Source organism: Saimiri boliviensis, chromosome X (assembly GCF_048565385.1).
Source record: "Saimiri boliviensis isolate mSaiBol1 chromosome X, mSaiBol1.pri, whole genome shotgun sequence".
NCBI classification, from domain to species: Eukaryota; Metazoa; Chordata; class Mammalia; order Primates; family Cebidae; genus Saimiri; species Saimiri boliviensis.
In genome coordinates this window covers 16,881,031-16,901,542 of record NC_133470.1, presented here as the reverse complement: position 1 = coordinate 16,901,542, position 20,512 = coordinate 16,881,031, and the positions used below count along the sequence as shown (strand labels likewise).

Genomic DNA, 20,512 nt, shown 5'->3' with positions numbered 1-20,512 from the left:
ATTCTTTGTAGAGACAAGGTCTCACTTTGTCTGTTGCTCAGGCTGGTCTGCAACTCTTGGGCTCAAGCACGACCCATCTGCCTCAGCCTCCCAAAGTGCTAGGATTACAGGTGTGAGCCTCCATGCCTGTCCTGTATACTTTTTAAAGGGTGAATTTTATGGTATGTGAGTTATATCTCAAAAAACCCTAGCAAGTAGGAAGTACCCCATTTTGAGGATAATGAATATTTTGGGGGTCCCTAAGAGCAACTCCAGGATCACTTATTTGTTAGGAAGACTCACAGGATTCCCAATGAAAGGATGTAAGCAAAGTCAGCAAAGGGGAAAGGCACATGGGACAAAGTCCAGGGAAGACCAGGTACAAGCTTCCCAAGTCCTCTCCAGTGGAGTCACTCAGGACACCGTTCACCCCAGCAATGAGTTGTGACAACATGTATGAAATATGAAATGTTGCCAACCAGGGAAGCTTTTTAGAGACTCAATGCCCATGGTTTTTACAGGGGGCTGGTCACATGCATCCCTTGCCCAGCACATACCCAAATTCCAGGTTCCCAGAAGGAAAACAGGTGTTCAGTATACACCATGTTATTTGTTTATGCCCAGTGAGCCACTCATCAGTTAGAGGGAGGACCTTCCCAAAATCTAAGTTTCCAGGTGCCGGCCAAGGGCTAACTTTGTAAGCAGGCCTTTCTAGGGACAGCAGTCAGACCTGCTATGTTAACTGTTTTTGCGCAGCTCATCCACTTAACTCTCGGCCATGGTGTCTTTACAGAAAATTTTTCAGTAGGGCCATACACTGCAAAGGGTGAGACCATCCTGCAGTATTGATCTCAGTTATGGCCTTTAGGAGTTCTGGACTTAGTGGTTAAAGCAAATCCAATTAACCAGAAGGTCTGTCTTTTTCTTTTTTTTCTTTCTTTCTTTTTCTTTTTGTGAAGACAAGGTCTTGCTCTGTTGCTCTTACCCAAGCTGGAGTGCAGTGGCATAATCATGGCTCACTGCATCCTTAAACTCCTGGGCTTACGTGATCATCCCACCTAAGCCTCCCGAGAAGCTGCAACTATAGGTGTGCACTACAAACCTAGCTATATATATATATATATATATATATATATATATATATATATATATATTTTTTTTTTTTTTTAAGAAATGGGGTCTCCCTGTGTTGCCCAGGTTGGTCTCAAACTCTGGGACTCAAGCAATCCTCCCACCTCAGCCTCCGAAAGTGCTGGGATTTCAGGTATAAGCCACTGTACCTAGCCTCAGAAAGGTCTGTTTGAGGCAGCCAGATGGCCTCCTCCATCAGTTGCTGTATGAATCTTTTTACCTGGCCCGTGGCATCAACTCCAGCCCAGAATAGCTCTGGCCAGTAAGTTGAAACTGACCTGAATGCCTTCCCGGGCTGTGGCAGTGTCATGATAATCATGGCACACACACAGGAAGTATGATCCCCATGGGCTCATGTGGTTCCCTGGAAACAGAGTTGAAGATGTTAGGGTACACCAGCAGGGTATCACTGGTCAGGCAGTCTGCAGCGTGGCTCCCACTGTGGTGCCTCGTGCCTCAGGGTGCTCAGTCCAGTGCAGGTAATTCAGCTCAGTCCCAGGTTTCATGGGGGCTGCCTGAGGCCATCAGTACCAAACAGTTCTGTCAGTGACCCTGCTACATCTTCCTGGCAAGTGCAGATGGAATCTGGAGGTATTCTGTGGAGACATGCAGGAGCTGGCCCCACCCCTGCAGGCTCATAGTCATGCTGTCATGTGCCATCTTAGGCTCAGCCATGGGTCCGAGTCCAAGGTACTTTCAGCACGGAAGAAGGAGAGAGCTTCCAGGAGCAGTTATGGAAAACAGAACACAACTGTCCTTCCCTCTCCCTATTATCACCCCAGGTGTTGGATTTGTTGTTTGTCTCCATGTCCTATTCAATAATCAGAACTACATTTTCTTAATCATCCCCTACTCTCACTCAGACCTTTCAAAGAAAGGACAAAAGCATTTTTAAAAAACCCATTTTTATCCAACTTAACCAGAAAGATATATTGTGTAAGTATTAGGTTAAAATCCTAAATTTTCAAAACATTTTAAAGTAGGTTTGTATCACGTCTGAGCCCTTTCATCTTTATCGTTTATCCAGTGAGCAGCCTAGAAAAGATCAATCCCTTTCCAGTGACAGCTGCATTTAACAAATTGCTTTACTGACATGTGTAGTGAGAGAAAGGCAGAAGAAATATAGTCAGGATCTCAGTCTATTACAAACTGCAGCTACTCCAGAAAATTAAGCACAAAACATTAACAGTAGTGACACGTTCCCCAGAGGGGATGGAGTTCAATCTGTCAGGGATGGCTGAAAGAGTGACATCGCCTGTGATATAACTTGAAGCCTTTGTAGGAATCATTTTTGGGAATATAATCAGACTCTGCATCAGAAATAAAGAGCCAGTGAGCAGCTTGATCGTTGATGGTCCCGTCAGAGAACAAGCCCTGTCTTGTGGACACTTGTATGTGACCCAGACAGTCTAGCAGCATCCAGGATCTTTTTATAGTTTTGGGTCCCATGGAGGACATTCTATATTTACAGTGGTCCCTAGTTGATTTTTAAAACTCCAAAAGCATGTATTTTTCTGGAAATTGCCTATCTTTTCACATCTCCCTTTTTCCAGAGGCTCCATTAGACAAAAGCCATAGCAGAAAAACCTATTATAGAGACTTGTCCTGGTTGTAGTATTTGGAGTTTAAATTCCAACCCACCCATTGCTGGCAAACAGTGAGGAAGTTATGTCCCATTGTCACTTGGAAGAGAAAACAAAAACCAAAGGCATCACCTGGGCTGCGCTTTTTCCCTCACTTTAGCTAGCACAGCCAAAAGCAGCCGGGGGGGTCCATTGAGCCAACTGTCTGGGAACTGCACCAGTCATCTTTAAATTCCGTAGGTCACTTTCGCCTCTCACAACAGCTCAGCTGCTGTTTTATACTATGGATAACTTCATAGCCACCCAGGGACCACAAGTTTGTTCTCTACCCTTTTGTCCTTTTCCCAAAATGTGATTTTACCATATTTCAGCAAATCAGAGTCATTCCAGCGATTCCCATTTCTGACATTTGTTGTAGCAGGGTTCCCCAAGACCTCCCCAGGTGTGATAATTGACTAGAACTTGGAAGAATCCACATAGTTGCACTCGTGGCTGTGACTTATTTTTTCTTTCTTCGCTTTTTTTTTTTTTTTTTTTTTTTTTTGAGATGGGATCTTGCTCTGTCACCTAGGTTGGAGTGTAGTGGCATGATCTTGACTCACTGCAGCCTCGACCTTCCAGGCTCAAGCGATTCTCCCACTTCAGCCTGCAGAGTAGCTGGGACTGCAGGAGTGTGTGTGCCCCTGTGCCCAGCTAATTTTTGTATTTTTTGTAGAGCTGATGTTTCGCCACGTTGCCCAGGCTGGTCTCAACCTCCTAAGCTCAAGTGAGCCACCATGCCTGGCCTATGGCTGTGATTTATTATAGCAGGAGGAAACATGAAAAAAACTAGGAAATGGAAGAGGTGTATGGGATTAAGTCCAGAGGTAACCAGGTGCAGATTTGCAAGACTTTTCTCCCAGTGGAGTCACACGGGACGAGCTTAATTCCTCCACCAACACATTGTGACAACATGTATGAAATGTTGCCAGGCTGGGAAGCTAGCTAGAAACTCAGTGCCCAGGGTTTTTACTGGGAGCTGGTTATGTAGGCATCCCTTCCCAGGCACATACCCAGATTCCAGACTCCCACAAGAAAAGAAGTGCTTAGTATAAACCATACTGTTTATGTACAGTTTAGACACCCATCAGTTAATGGTGGGAACGCTCCTGAAATCTAAGTTCCTAGATGCCAGCCAAGGGCCACCCATGTAATCAGGTCTTTCCAAGAACAGCAGTCAGATCTGCTATGTTAACCCTTTTCTGCACAAGGAAATTGATGTTTGGAGAGGTTAAGTAACCTGCCTAAGGAGATCCAGCTATTAGGTGGCAGTGCTAGGTCTCTGTGGCTCCAAAGTACAGACTTTTAATCCCTGAAATTAACTTGAATAAACTTGACACTTGAGTATGGGAGCCTTTTTAGGATCCATCCTGTGTACAACAGAAAAGTGTGGTGTTGATTGCCCAGGTCATATTTTAATAGAAATGTGTTCTTCCCAAATCTCTGCTCTACTTTTCCTATCTGTACTCTGTCTTTCTGGCCGTTATACTGTAACTTTCTAGTATTCCCTGTCTGTCCTCGTTTAGCTCTTCTTGGCCCTCTTAACCCTTCTTACAAGTCTTCGCCAACTCGAAACATTGAGAAGAAGAAAGCTGCATCTACATCTACATCTACATCTGACACAGGAGATGTTGGGAAAGAAGCCCTTGTGGGAGGAGAGGCCTCTCTGGTAAGTTTAAAACCACCTAGCCACTCACTCCTCCAGACTGTGTTCTGTCTGATGGTGTGATTACTTCTGTGCTTGACCTGGGCTCTGTTTCTGTCAGTCTCCCAGGACTGCTCAAAGCAGGAAAGGGTAGATCTAGTTCAAAATTTTACCCAACCTTTGAAAATCCTTTAACTTTTTGGACCCTCTTAAGTCTTAGTACCTTGGAGCAAATTCTTAATGCTGTCCTTGTCACAGCCTGCCCTCCAGAGGACAGGAGTCAGAAGGAATGTTCTAAATATCCTGGTCTTCCTCTTTACGGATATCAGATTCTGGGTCAGTTCTGCCTGTGCACCTAACTAGAACTGAGGATCTATGTCAACTTTTACCTACAAAAGTAATCATTAAACGTTTTTGTGAGATGAGGTCTTTCTATGTTGCCCAGGCTGACCTTGAATTTCTGGGCTCAAGTAATCCTCCTGCCTCAGCCTCTTGAGTAGCTGGGACTATAGGCATGTGCTACTATGCCCAGCTTAAATATTTTTGGTGGCATACTGGCACTTTCAGTAAATGTTGAACAGTTGTGTCTATTTATTTATACACAATTGTGTCTATTTATTCAGAAATTACACATGCCGTACTACTTTTGTTAGTTATCCATTTCTACTTAACAAATCACCTCAAACCTTGGCAGCTTAAAACAACAAATATGTATTAACTCATGGGTTCTTTGGATCAGAAATTCAGAGTGACTTAGTTGTTCTGGTGCAAGGTCTTTCATGAGGTGTGGTCAAGATGTTGGCCAGGGCTGCAGCATCTGAAAGCATGGCTGGGCCTCTTGTGAGATGGCTCATTCACGGCTGTTGGCAGGAGGCCTTAGTTCCGCACTGCATTGACCTGTTCATAAAGCTGCTTGAGTGTCCAAATGATGCCACAGCTGGCTTCCCTCCAAGCAAGCTATCAGAGAGATTGCAAGGGAGAAGCTGCAGTGTCCTTTAAGTAAGTCACTAAGATCAACCCACGCTCAAGGGAAGAGGAATTAAGTCTCACCTGTTGAAGGGAGGAATACTAAATAATGTCTGGACTTATTTTAAAACTACTGCATTTTATAATACCATATTTTATTTTCAAATATGTCGTGAGTCTTAGAAGTACCTGTTTTAAACTCTTGGATTTTACTATACAGTGGATTCGTGTTGAAAGGGACTGATGGATGTGAGTGTGGGGGCCAAATGAGGGTTTGCTGCAGAAAAGTGTGATAGGGAGGAAAGGAAGCTAACCCTTGTGGAGCACTGTCTGCAGGCTAGGCACTGATGTCTGTTCCCTTCTGCCAAGGGAGGTAATGGGAAGACCTACAGGACTGGGTGGGGTTGCAATCCCCATTATACCATGTATACCGTCAGGGGCCACAGCTCACTGTCTTGGAAAGTATAACCACGTTTTTACCCATCTATAAGTTTTTGTACATCTTTGCACCCTTTTCAGTTCCTGTATGTCCAGGACTATAATAGATTCTGTTCTTAACTCTTTGAACGATAACTAGGAGAAGGAAATCTTTGTATTTTGAGACTGTTTTTTTTTTTTTTAACTGGATAATGTAAATGTGATGACTTCATCATGCCTCCCTGCAAAGATGCCTATTAGGTGATGCATTATAGCTTCATATCGATCCCTCTGAAAGCTGTGCATTGTTCCATTTGAGGAGTTATTCTTATAAACTGCGGAAGTATTGCCAGTTATGGACTGTGGCTATCCTATGTCCCCTACAGGTGGAGAAGGTGAAGCGGGGGCAACGAACAGCAACTTCTCTTCCCACTGTGAGTTTTGGGTCCCCTCTTAGAAGATGCGAGCTTTCTGGAAGCATTCCTAAGAGACCATCTTCTCCTGTGATATCCAAGTAAGCATCTCTCTCCTTTGCCAGACAGTCTAACTGTTGTGAGTCAGTTTGCTAGGGCTTTGTGCCATCCCGTGTTGCAGCTCCTGCTCCCCATAAGGCATGGCCAGCCAGAAGAGCTCAGTGAGAGAAATGCTGGCCTTGGAGTTACCTGACTTGACTCTCTGTGTATCTTCTGGGTGAAAGATCCTTTCCTAAGGGACCCCAGTGCATCTGGGACATTTATTTACCAAGATGATGCATTCAGCATTTTCTCTTTAGGTCCATGAATCCCATTTTGCTTTTTTGGTATTCTCTTTTTCCTCCAGTTACATTTGGATTTAAGTGATTGCATTGGGCTTTGGTTCCTCCCCACATGGTCATCCTTCTCCCCCACCTTGTTGTCTCTCTCTTTAATGGAGATACAATAAAAACTTGTCAGCCATGGTCAGCTGTGTTTTAGTGAAGCAAATATGTGTGTGTGTGTGTGTGTGTGTGTGTGTGTGTGTGTGTGTGTGTTTTTAAGAGATGGGGTACTGTTGTGTTGCCCAGGCCTGGAGTGCAGTGACTGTTCACAGGCATAATCACAGCACACTATAGCCTCCAACTCCTAGGCTCAGGTGATCCCCCCGCCTCAGTTTCCCAAGTAACTCCCTGCCCATGCACTATGCACCACCATGTGCAGCTAATTTTTGTTAGGAACTGGGTAAACTCACCATTGAAACCATGTAACTGAAAAATGTACAATAACTGTGTGACCACGAAGGTCTTAAGTCATTAAAATATTTTACTGACAGTAACTGACAAGAGTGACTCAGTAAATAATTCAGTCCAGTAGGACAGTGGAAACCATCTTTGGTAGGACAGAGAAAGAAAGAGAAATAGGATTTAATTTGGGAAAATAGGAAAATTTTTATATGGAGAGAATCATATAAACCTTATTCAGTGTATCAGTTTAGTTCAGAGAATGTCAGATAAAACACAAATTTAATGAACACTTGCAAATTTGTCAAAAATATTTCAAGATGACATCAGCTCTTAAATTCCCAATGTGTTGTTTTGTAACAAACTTTTTCACTACTATTAATATTTTTTTGGAGATCACTATGGTTTCGATACACTACTAATACCTGCTATTGATGTGTTTGTCTTCTATAAGGAAAATCCATAGCACATTACTGAATTAAAAGCCTGCTTTTCTTTGTTTGTTTTTAGTTTATTGTAACCTTTCTGTGCTAGTATTGCCTATCTTTGGTGATGGTATTGTTATCTTACCTCCTCTTTAAATGTCTTATGTGGGCTCCATGATCCCTTTCCCTCTGTCTTATTTCTGAACCTTTTTCAGCTTCCACCCATGCATCATTACTCTAGTGTTAATTTGGGACATTTACATTAATAGAAAGAAAAGCCTAGTTTATGCTGAGACTTTTACAGATTCCACCCTCTCTCTTTTGCTGGAATTTGGACTTATGGTCTCTGCAGGGATACTAGCTTGCAAGTTTCATCATTATTATTGTAAGTGGTAGTATCTTCTATAGAAATGAGAATTACGGGTATACCTAGTTTTGTCGTACTTTGCGCTTTGCACATACTGGTTTTTTGTTTCTATTTTAACAAATTGAAGGTTTGTGGCAACCCTGCATTGAGCATGTCTATTGGTGCCATTTTTCCAATAGTGTGTGCTCACTTCTTGTCTCTGTGTCACATTTTAGTAATTCCCAAAATATCCAAACACTATTATTATATCCATTATGGTGATCTGTGATCAATGATCTTTGATGTTACTGTTAAAATTGTTTTGGAGTGTCATGAATTGCCCCCATAAAAGATGGCAAACTTAATGTGTGTGTTCTGGCAGCTCCACTGACAGGTCATTCCCTCGTCTCCCTCTCCTTGGATCTCACTGCTCCCTGAGACACAGTAATATTGAAACGAGGCCAATTAACCCAACAAAGGCCTCTTAGTGTCCAGGTGAAAGGAAGAGCCACACATCTCTCACTTTAAATCAAAAGCTAGATATAGGTGAGGGGGAGGAAGGCAGCAAATCACACTGGCATGTGTGTACCTGTGCAACAATCTTGCATGTTCTTCACATGTACCCCAAAACCTAAAATGCAATTTAAAAAAAAAAGCTAGAAATGATTGAGCTTAGTGAGGAAGTCAACATCAAAAGCTGACACGGGCTGAAGGCTAGGCCTCTGGGACTAGTTAGCCAGGTCATGAATGCAAAGGAAAATTTATTGAAGGAAATTAAAAGTGCTACTCCAGTGAACACACAAACGATAAGAAAGGTAAACAGCCTGTATTAGTCCGGATTCTCCAGAGGGACAGAACTAATAGGATAGATGTATATATGAAGGGGAGTTTTTTAAGGAACGTTAACTATACAATCACAAGGTGAAGTCCCACAATAGACTATTTGCAAGCTGAGGAGCAAGGAAGCCAGTCTGAGTTCCTAAACCTCAAAAGTAGGGAAGCCAGCAGTGCTGGGATTACAGGTGCGAGCCACTGTGCCTGGCTAGTTATATCATTCTTTTTTTTTTGGAGACAGGGTCTCACTCTGTCGCCCAGGCTGGAGTGCAGTGGCACAGTCTCGGCTCACTGCAACCTTTGCCCCACAGGTTCAAGCAATTTTCCTGCCTCAGCCTCCCAAGTAGCTGGGATTACAGGCACATAACACTACATCTGGCTAATTTTTATATATTAGTAGAGATGGAGCTTTGCCATATTGGTCAGGCTGGTTTTGAACTCCTGACCTCAAGTGATCCACCCGCCTTGGCCTCTCAAAGTGGTATAATTACAGCTGTGAGCCACTGCGCCTGACCATTTATATCATTCTTTTTTTTTTTTTTTTTTGAGACGGAGTTTCGCTCTTGTTACCCAGGCTGGAGTGCAATGGCGCAACCTCCGCCTCCTGGGTTCAGGAAATTCTCCTGCCTCAGCCTCCTGAGTAGCTGGGATTACAGGCACGTGCCACCATGCCCAGCTAATTTTTTGTATTTTTAGTAGAGACGGGGTTTCACCATGTTGACCAGGATGGTCTCGATCTCTCGACCTCGTGATTCACCCGCCTCGGCCTCCCAAAGTGCTGGGATTACAGGCTTGAGCCACCGCGCCCGGCCTATATCGTTCTTAATACCTTACATGTTGCATAAATATTCTCTTGCACACTCATTGTTGAAAAAAGATAGTAAAAGAGAAAGACTTACTTGATTTTTAGAATGGTGCCATGCACAAAACAAACCCCCACCAAAACTGATATTTTTGACATTCCTTCTGTGCAGACCAAGTGTGTGATTTTAAAAACACACTGGAAATGATGTGGCTTTGAAAGGGGGCTTAATTAGACCCTTTGAACTCCCCCATCCAGAATCCCAGGCAGGTCATGTTATTAATGGTCCCTTTTTCTGTGACCTCCTGTGAACAATACACTAAGCTCTAGCAGTGTATTGTTCTCCTGCCTGGTCTCAGATAAATTAAGCCACCGTTGGGTGACTGTGCATTTTAATAGCATTGCTCTTTTAAGTGGTCAAGTTTATTTTCATTGTTTTCATTGTTGAGTACTTGCATGGGTTTTAGAAAACTAGATTCTGCAGCACCCTGAAAGACATAGATGGAGCATAGCTTTGTTCCTATAACCTAGAGAAAATAAATCCAATGTGGCCAAGTGGATTTGTCCAGCCTGTCTCTGCCTCTGAGTGTTGATGCTACCTGTACTTCTGGGTTTTCAGTATGAAATATTCTCTAATGGGTTTATATTCTTAGAAATATATTGTAAATCAGTTTGGTCATTATGATAGGTAATGTTTCAGTTTTCTGTTGCTGCTGTAACAAAGCCCCCAAAATTGAGTTACTTAAACAATAATTTATTATTCATTTTCACAGTTCTGTGACTTGGGCTTACTAGGAGGTTCTCTCTTGGGATCTTTTGTGCAGTTGCTCTATGGGTTGACCTGAGTTACACAAGTCTTCCATGCCATTGCAGTCCAGTGTTGACTGGAGCTGTAGTTACCTAGAGCTCAGCTGAGCTAGAGGTTCAAGATGGGCCATTTTCCCGCCTGGCAGTTGATGATAGCTGTTGGCTGGGAGCTCAGCTGAGGCTGTCAAACCAGAGTGCCTACTGTGGCTTCTGTGTATGGCTTATGCTTCTGACAGTGGTTGGGTTCCAACAAGAAATGGCCCCATGATCGAGCATCTTTTGGGGCAGGAAGCAAAAGCTGTCAGGCCAGTGAAGGTCTATGCCCTGAGCTGGCACAGCTTTACTTGTCTGCCATGTTTTAAAGATCAAAGCAGTTGGGCCAACCTAGATTCAGTGGAATGGAGAGATAAACTCAAAAGATAAGATCCATATGGGATGGGAGATGTTACTATGGCCATCTTTGGAAAACTCAGTGTGCCAAAGATAATTACTTCCAGAGGTAGATGATAGCTGAGATCAGTTTTGTATCAGGGACCTAGTTTGATTTCACTTTATCATGTATTGAAAACAAAACATATTCCATATGAGGGAAAAAATTAGGTTAAAGGTGTCTGGATGGCCCAAAATAGATACCTCCCACTTTACTCCAAATCACAGGCCCATGGAAAGCTCCCTCCCAGGGAGCTTTGGTGTTCCTTTGGTGACTGAGGACATTTAATGATCCTGGTTGCCCTTCTCATAAGCTTCTCTGGGAGATATGTGGCTTGGTTATCCCCTCCCACAGATAAGCATCTACAGCAGAGCAGGCTCCCCCCAGGGCAATTTAACTGCTGTTTTTGCCACCACATCATTCTCCAGTAGGCTTTTACATTCTTATCTGAAATTTTTCTTGAGTAATTGAAAATGTCAAATGATACCCCCTCCTTGCACCCATACCTGTATACTCACTCAGTCCTGTATTTTTTATTCCTATTGGAGGATCATTTGAGTTTAGACCAAAGCTTTTTAATTTTGAAATGATTTTAACCTTGCAAAAGAATCACAAGACTAGAACAAAGAACTCTTTCTTGCATACCTCATATCCTGTATTAACTCTTTCTTGCATACCTTATATCCTGTATTAACGCGTAGCCACATTTGTGTCATCTGTCCCATCCCCATCACCCTCACTCAGTCATGCACAGTCTCTCACATTCATCCTTCATAGATGCACACACAGACACACATACACAGATCTCTCCCAGAACCGTTTGACAGTAACTTGCAGACATCATACTCCTTTGCCCCTAAGAACGAAGACATTGTTTTCCATTGTTATGGAAATCAGAAAGGTTAACTTGGTATTGTTACTTAATGTATAATGTATGTGCAACTTGTGCCAGGTGTCCCAATAAGAGTCTGGGTTTTTTTTTGTGACAGACTCTCTCTCACTCTGTGGCCCAGGCTGGAGTGCCGTGACGCGATCTCGGCACACTGCAACCTCTGCCTCCCAGGTTGAGGTGATTCTCCTACCTCATCCTCCTGAGTAGCTGGGATTACGGGGGCACAACACTACACCCAGCTAATTTTTGTATTTTTAGTAGAGAAGGAGTTTCTTTTCTTTTTTTTTTTTTTTTTTGAGACAGAGTTTCGCTCTTGTTACCCAGGCTGGAGTGCAATGGCGCAATCTCGGCTCACCGCAACCTCCGCCTCCTGGGTTCAAGCAATTCTCCTGCCTCAGCCTCCTGAGTAGCTGGGATTACAGGCAAGCGCCACCATGCCCAGCTAATTTTTTGTATTTTTAGTAGAGACAGGGTTTCACCGTGTTGACCAGGATGGTCTCGTGGTCTCGATCTCTCGACCTCATGATCCACCCGCCTCAGCCTCCCAAAGTGCTGGGATTACAGGCTTGAGCCACCGCGCCTGGCCCAAGAGAAGGAGTTTCACTCACCATGTTGGCCAGGCTGGTCTCGAACTCCTGACCTTAAGTGATCTACCAGCCTCAGCCTCTCAAAGTGCTGAGATTATAGATGTTAGCCACCATGCCCGGCCCAACACAATTTTTTTGTATCATTTTTTTTCCTGGTCCAGGGTCCAATCCAGAGTCCCACGTTGCACTTAGTTGTCTCCCCTCCTTAGTTTTTTTTTTTTTTTTTTTTTTTTTTGAGACAGAGTTTCGCTCTTGTTACCCAGGCTGGAGTGCAATGGCGCGATCTCGGCTCACCGCAACCTCCGCCTCCTGGGTTCAAGCAATTCTCCTGCCTCAGCCTCCCGAGTAGCTGGGATTACAGGCACACACCACCATGCCCAGCTGATTTTTTGTATTTTTAGTAGAGACGGGGTTTCACTGTGTTGACCAGGATGGTCTCGATCTCTCGACCTCGTGATCCACCTGCCTCGGCCTCCCAAAGTGCTGGGTTTACAGGCTTGAGCCACCGCGCCCGGCTAGTTTTCTTTCAACTGAAACAGATCCTCAGCCTTTCTTTTTCCTGAACTTGAAATTTCTAAAGAATACAGGCTAGTCGTTTTGAGGACTGTCCTTCAGTTTGGATAGGCCTGATGTTTCCTCCGATTACATTCAGGTTGTGTTCTTTGGGCAGGAATCTCGTGGCAGAGGTGTTGGGTCCTTCTCAGTACCTCATATCAGGAGGCTATAATGTTAGTTCATTTAATTACTGGTGACGTTAACTTTAATTACTGGATTAAGGTGGTGTTCCTAGGTTTCTCCAGTATGAAACTACTCTTTCTCATCTGGGAAACAACAAACTTTTCAGAATATTGGCTGAGCTGTGCTGATGAAGAAGCCAAGACTCCTCCCATGCAGTGAGTGGGCTGTGTTCACTCACTGTGCATAGAGTCAAGTGGTTTTGGAGAACATGGAAGTAGATTCCAAAACTGGAGGAAATAAGTCCTTTGGGGGTTCCACTTTGCATTCAGAGGCGTGACAACTCTCTCCAGAGAGTTATTCTTGCCACTCTGTTTACAGAGGTGTTTGTTCGTATTTTCTGCCAATCGTGGAACCTAAAAGGTTTTATTATCTTGCCTTATGTTCCTGGAAGGCCTAGTTTACCATCCTAAACACACCTCGTGAATCTCCTTTGTTATGTTTTTATGAACCTTAAAAAATTAAAGTGGAAGAGCTAAAAAAAAAGTGAGACAAAGAACAAATGCCTTGAGTGCCAGCCCTGGCACTCTTGTCTGTTTGCATTTCTTTGGGAAAGATTGTTTAAACTCTTAGGACTTTGGTTTTCTTCTCTAAAATATGGTTAATAGCAATTTCCCACTTACCTTACTGGGTTACTGTGGCAATCAAATAGACCCTTATTAAATAGATGAAAAGGTACTTCAGAAGAAAACTTCATATAAGCACAGTGAGCCCCCCTAATCAATTCATGTTTCTTTCATCAGCCAAGATACCTATTTCCAGGAGACTGAAAAATAAATAGCTTGCCAGACTTTATTTGGCTTGCAGCAGTGTGACTGGACAGAGAGCTGTAGAGTCTGACAAACCAGCTTTGTCGTTGAGTTTCTTCCAGATACCTGTGCTTAGCACTTTTGCAGGGCCGCTGGCAGGGCACGAAGTCCATATAAGCAAGTGGCAAGGCAGGATGAGCAGAAAGCTTGACAGACTACAGATAACATTGGGAACTTTTTTATTTTAACTCTGTGTTTTGGTCACTCACTGTAAAAAAAAGTATGACTTGCCCACACTTCTCTAATTTGAAGGTCATGTTTGTGTGTACATACGAGTGTGTGTGTGTTTTCTAACTTACTCTGTTTATTGGGCAGGGCCTGGGGTAGGGGACTGTAGGCAGACTTCCTAATGAGTTTGTACCAAATAATCCACCCTTACTTCTCAGGTAGAAGTTGTTTTTAAATACGTGCTCATGGGTAATTGGTCCAGTTTTATTTAGAATGAAACCTTGCAGTCTATGGGGTGAACTGAACCTACATGTGACCATTCTCTTAAAACAAGCTGAAGCCAAGGCTGTTCAGGGCTGTGCCAACTTGAGGCTGTCAGAACCTCTTCCACCTCAGTCAACCTTGCCTTTTCTCCCTAGGATTAGGATCTTGTCCTGCATTTCCATTTACTTAGATGGGTCTGACATAGCCAGCAGGCTCCTGCCACACTGACTGAGTGTGTGAGCCATTTAAGCAGAAACAGGGGTCGTGTTGGAACTCAGATGCTGGCTGTGGCTGCTGAGGCTGCAGCCAGTTCAGGCCTCCCACCCATCCCTACAGTCTGGCCCTGAGACCTCATGATCGGAATCCTGTCTACAGGAAGGCTCCTTGTCCGCATACCCATTTATGGGCAGAAGTGCCGGCACACTTCTTCAGGGACCCCTGGAGCAGAAGCTACCTCTTTCTATACTGCTTAGAGAAGCCCAGAGTATGGGCTCACAGGCAAGTTCCAGGGAGAGAACAAGAACAGGCAGGGCTGTGCACACCCAGCACCTTTGCTCAGTTTCACCAATCAGAGAAATTGTACCTCATTCCATGGGGAAGAGGGTGAGGGCAGGGAAGAAGATCAGGTGGGAATTGCCAGGCCTTCCAATGCCAGAAAGTCCTCCTCAACAGGTCAAGATGGGAATGCTATGGGATGAGGAAGTGTTTCCATCTGCATCATCTACCACGAGATAGTAGTTGTTCCTACAGCCTCTCTCGCCAAGTTTCAAATCCATTCCCTGCCCCTGTACTGTTGTTGGATCAGAGGACACATAGCATTTACATGACAATCCAGTGGGGCAGTAATGTGCTTTGATCTTGTCAAGGCATTAGACCAAGTCTCTCGAGACACCCTCGTGGTGGTTATGACAAAACAGGTGGTGGGTATACAGCTGTACTGTGGGCACCACTCACCTTAGATAACAGCATGGAAGGAAGGCGTGGCCAAGCAAAAGACCACCTGCCGTATCTTTATACAGATGAGTTGAGCCTAAATGCAGCCTCAACTAATACATATAGTTAGTGCACATTGTGTAGCTAATTGGAAAACCCTGCTCATTGGAGCACTGTCAGTGTGAGCAAGTAGGACATGTGCTCCCCTGTTATTACAGTTCACCCTTCTGGTTTTAGTTCATTTTTGTCTGTGAGGATTATTTGGATTTTTAATTTACCATCTAATTGATGAACACCAATATCTAACAGCTATTGAATACTTTATGCCATTTCTAAAAAGAACATCTTGGGGTCTTGGTGACCCCAAACTCAAGACTTAGCACCATGGCAACACAGGAAGTGAAGGAGAGCTATAAGAAGGTTCTGTGGTGTAGTTCACTGTGGGAAGCCATTTCACCTCTCTAAGCCTAGTTTTCTCATCTGTAAAGTAGCCATGATAATAGTATCTGTGTCATACCATTTATATACCTGTGTACACAAATATGTGTCTGTGTACATTTAGCAGCATAGTGGCTGGTGTGTAGACAGCACTCAGTAAACATGGACACAACTGCAGAGAATGTGAATGGAGGTCTGAGCTCCAAATGGCCAGGGGAAAGACCTGGTCTGACTGTGTCAGAACACATGAGGACTCACGTGCTGAATCATAGAGGCACTCACACATTACCTCTGGAGCCAGGGCTCTCAGGAGCCTCAAGGTCACCGTGGGGACTGGACACTACCTCCTCCAAGCAGAACAGCTCCACTCTTACCTACAGGATACAGGCAGTGTGTGTGCACATCTGTCTCTCTCTGTGTGTGTGTCTCTCTCTCTCTCTCTCTCTCTCTCTCTCTCTCTCTCTCTCTCTTTCTCTCTCTCTGTCTCTGTCCCTCTCTCACTCCCCGCCCCACCCCATGTCTTAGGGATTCTCAGTTGAGTGAGATCTTGTCTCTAAGGGGACATTTATCAATGTCTGAAGGCATTTTTGGTTGTCACAACCTGGGTAGGGAGCAGATTGCTGCTGGTATCTAGTGAGTGGAGGCCAGGGATGCTGCTAAACATCCCACAGTGCCCAGGACAACTCATAACAAAGGACTATCCAGCCCCAAATGTCAGTGATGCCAGGTTGAAGAAGCTGCTATGCGTGCCTATGTGTATGGCGGGGCAGCGGGATTCTCTGCATGGCTTTTACTTGTTAAGAATCCAGGAAAAAATAGAAAACCAGCATTATATAGTGTACCTGGAAAAAAACACCTGATTGCTAAGCACTCTGAAAAACCACATCCCTTAGGAGAACCTGAGTGTGGGGCCTGGGCCCAAGGCCAGAGTGGAGAACAGTCTTCAGAGAGTCCAAGCACCATACACAAAGACAAGATGTCTTGAGAGTTCTGAGTTGCTCCAGGCCTAATGGAATGAGGACACAGGGAAGCCACTTGGGCCAATATGAAAGGATTCTGCTTGGGGTTAGAGTTGTCGAGCTGAGAAGCCAGACAGCCATGGGAGGGGTGGACAGCCTGTATGGTGGATATGTGATGTAGACTGCTTTTACATCAGTAAAATGGTTGATATGGAAACAACTGGATTTTAGAAATTCACACCATGTTTATGATGTATGCATTGTATCAAATGATCACCTGTTAGTTTCCTGCCTTTATTTGACCCTGTGCCTGACATTGATGAAAAAGGGGAAGGTGATCTCCTGGACACTGGGAGCTAGCCCTTTAACATGAGAACATACTGGAAAACCGTCGTGCAGCTCAGCCAGTCTGTATGCCACTTGAGGATTATTTTTCCCTTCGAGACCAAGTTTAATATTGATCTGATCATATTTTCCCTTACTACCAGGATCTGATTAGGTAACTCTAAGCCTGTGGCGAAAAATTGTCATTGACTATTAGGATGATTTGCCATTTTTATTGCTGTTTTTATAGATCAAAAAACATCAGATATTGGCAATTTATGATTCATCCCGCTACAGCATTGTAAGTGACGACTTGTAATTTCTGTATGCAGTACTTTATATCCTTCCTAGAAGAACTCTGTACAAATGCCAACATCCCTGTTCAGACCTCTGGGGAAACTGAGCATCTCCAGCTAAGCTGTTACCTGTGTCCTGAACAAGCAGCACTCACCGGGAGCCAAGCCTAGGCTTGCTTACCTGTAATGAACCCTTTCCCAGCAGACACAAAATGAGCTCCTGTGTTTTAACCAAGTGGCCTGTCCTCACCTTTTGTATCTGCCCAGTAGGGAGAAGAAAGCTTCTTTTAAACCTGAGACCCTCCAAAAAACACCCCCCATCTCCATCTTTTGGCTTTGTTCCTCAGCATTTAAAAAGGAACGGGGAACCTTGAAGACTTCCTAAGTGAAATAAGCCAGACATAAAAGGACAAATAGTATATCATTCCATTTCTATGAGTTACCTGGAATAGGTATATTCGCAGAGACAGGAAGTAGAAGTGTGATTGCCAGGGTTTGGGGGGAGGGGGAATGGAGAGTTAGTGTTAAATGGACATAGATGGTGGTGATGGTTGCACAACAGTATCAGTGTACTTAATGCCACTGGAGCCGTACACTTAAAAATGGTTAAAATGGTAAATTTGATGTTACATATATTTTGTCACATTTTTTAAAAGAAGCCAGCTTGTTTATTGCTATATGCTAAAACCAGATTCAACCCTGATGTTCACCTAAAGAGAGGGAGTGGGAAAATGCCTAATATTCCATCTTTACACTGTCACAACACCTAAGTGAGATTAGGACATGGCATCACCAGCTGCGCTCCTTAAAATGTTTCCCTTTCCACCAGGGCCATCTTAGAGAGACCATATATTTCTGTTGGACTGAGAGCACTTTAGTGACTTTTGAATGTGTGCTAAGTCCTACTTTCCCTTCTCTGGAAGGATGAAATTGTTCAGCTTTTTGGATCTAGGTGTCTTAGAAACAGAGAGCTCTGTGTTCAGGCCTAGTAATCATCCTCTGGCATATTTTTGGTTTTCCAGGACAGCTACTAAAGCTTATCCACAGTCTCCAAAGACAACAAAACCTCCCTACTCAGGGTCTCCCGTGAGGTACCGCTTACCTGCCCTTTCCAGCGAAGAGATGCCCAAGAAGAAAGCAGATAAAGAGAAGAGCAACAAGGAAAGGGAAGGTGCCTTGACTCAGCAGACTGCTGGCCTGCAAGCGGAGGAAGCCCCAGAGAAGCACGTAGTGGACAAGCATGCCAGCGAGAAGCTCACTGCTGCCGCAGGAGGGAAGGTGGAAAACAATGCAGGTAGATGCTGCCACCGTGCCTTGGCTTTCCCAAGACGGTTCTCCCTAGACCCAGTCCACATGCCATTCTCTTGTGTTTTGGGGAGGGAGAGAGATTTTTCCCTGGGGACAACTTCATTCTCTCGCGCAGCTTTCTCAGGTTTGCACGTTGCTCCTGAGTTCTTTCCTTCAGTCTTCTGAGGTCCCCAGGAGGAGACCTAGGGGCTGACTCCACTCATGGCTGTGGAAGGTCACAGGGATGCTGAGTTGAGACAGGCTGTGTTCAGCCTGCATCTGCACCTCACACAAGAGATCATCTTCCTTTAGTCTTTCAGGCTTCTGTGATGCAGTGAGTTCACCCAGATGGTGGCTGCTGTATTTCCTCCTCACCTTTCCATTGTCTTCCACTGTAAAATGCGTTTAAGGTCACATCCAGCCTATGACAGCTTCTCTTGCTTGGTGGTTGACTGGCTGGTCTGGACAGCATTTCCCATCACCACATTGGGTTGGATTTTTTTCACTTTCAACTGGCAGCTGCTGTGTGAGTGGAATCATTATGTTCGTTTCCCTTGACCTTTTCCTCTTGATTACTCTCCTCTGGTGCAGCCTTGGGGAAGCCCACAGCAGGCACCACTGATGCAGGAGAGGCTGCAAAGATCTTGGCGGAGAAGAGAAGACAGGCTCGGTTACAGAAGGAACAAGAGGAGCAAGAACGACTGGAGAAGGAAGAACAAGATAGGTATGCGAGTGCTCAGAGTTTCAGTGTGATGTCATGTAAACATTGTGTTGGCAAGAGCAACTTGCCTTTCTTTTTACAGCATTGGTATTGGTAAAACTTGAACAGAAGTATGGGAACCTAGAATGTCTGAACTACGTGGAAGGTGTTCAGGAGACTGCTTCTAATATTGGATGTAATTATTAATAACAACAATGGAACTTTGCTGTTTTCAGAGGACCTGGAAACTCATAGCTCTTGGATCTAAATGGCATGGCATCTTCCCGTTCTCCTCTTGGACTTTGGGGCCAGCAGGCCTCCTAGAGCTATCATGGGAGTTTGAGCTTTGTTTACAGAATGAGATTCTCCCTGGGAACGCAGGCGTGGTAGGGAGGGAAAAAAAATAAAATAAAAGAGATTCTCCCTGGGAAGACAAGAGGTTCTAGATTCTGGTTTTGGTCTTGATTCTGATTCCCACATTTTTTCCTCCATCAAATTATCCTAACTCACACTCCAAAGTAAGAGAGAGAGGGGAGGGTTGAGGAATATCCCTTAGGCACAGGGTTGTATGGAGGGGAAGCCTCATAGTCCAAGAACAGTGAGTGAGGTATGGGGAGTCCCATCCTGGAGCAAGACAAAAGACCTCATTGCAGTGGTCTCTAAACTTTGGAGAGCATCAGAATCATCCTAGGAATGCAGTAAAAATACATGGATTCAGTCCTGTTCTGTTTTAGTAGCTTGCCAGGGTTTGAGAAACACTTCGATGTTAGGATCAGGGTACTTCGTCACAATACAGACAGTTCTTCCTTTTCTGGTCTTTTTATTTAGAGAGGAAAGCATGTTGAAGGACAAGGTTGATTTTATCATTAAATTGATAAAGGAAGCTGTTAGGCTAATCACAGAGTACAATCCAATACTGTTTAGAGAAATAACATGACAGGAAGCAGGCAATGCTGTAGCACTTCAAGGCCAGCACTGAATTTAGAATAATAAATAATAGAATATTCTTGATCTTTTAGTGACCTTGGTAAGTCTTTGTGGTCTCTGATGACAGGTTTGCTGATCTTTTTTTTTTTTTTTTTGAGATGGAGTCTTGCTCTGTCGCCCAGGCTGGACTGTAGTGGCATGATCTCCACTCACCACAACCTCTGCCTCCTGGGTTCAAGTGATTCTCTGCCTCAGCCTCCAGAGTAGCTGGGATTACAGGTGTGTGCCACCATGCCAGGCGAATTTTTTGTATTTTTAGTAGATAAGGGGTTTCATTTGGCCAGGCTGGACTTGAACTCCTCACCTTGTGATCCGCCCTCCTTGACCTCCCAAAGTGCTGGGATTGCAGGCTTGAGCCACGGTACCCGGCCTGATCTGTTTTTTAAAAGGGGCAGTGGGGTTGGTCTGGATGGTCCCTTCTTGAAGTTCAGGACTTCTTTGATTGTTTTCCTGTTTCCAGTCTTTTGGTCAGTGCAGACATGGTTCGTTTGTTTTGTCAAGTGGTATGTTTGGGCTGGTTGGGTGGGCCTTAGG

General features: G+C 44.3%; 1 protein-coding gene across 5 annotated transcripts in view; it reads left to right on the top strand.

Moving 5' to 3' along the window:
* Positions 1-20,512, top strand: part of MAP7D2 (MAP7 domain containing 2) — a 112,559-nt gene that overhangs the window by 76,815 nt on the left and 15,232 nt on the right. For 3 of the 5 annotated variants that reach the window (XM_074392276.1, XM_003924106.3, XM_010334881.2), the window contains 4 exons: positions 4,259-4,401; positions 6,147-6,274; positions 18,027-18,298; positions 18,883-19,015. In XM_074392276.1, coding sequence (XP_074248377.1) covers positions 4,259-4,401; positions 6,147-6,274; positions 18,027-18,298; positions 18,883-19,015 — 676 coding nt within the window. Of the gene's footprint in view, positions 1-4,234; positions 4,402-6,146; positions 6,275-18,026; positions 18,299-18,882; positions 19,016-20,512 lie in introns of all 5 variants that reach the window. The other 2 variants (XM_074392275.1, XM_010334880.2) reach the window with 1 other exon arrangement.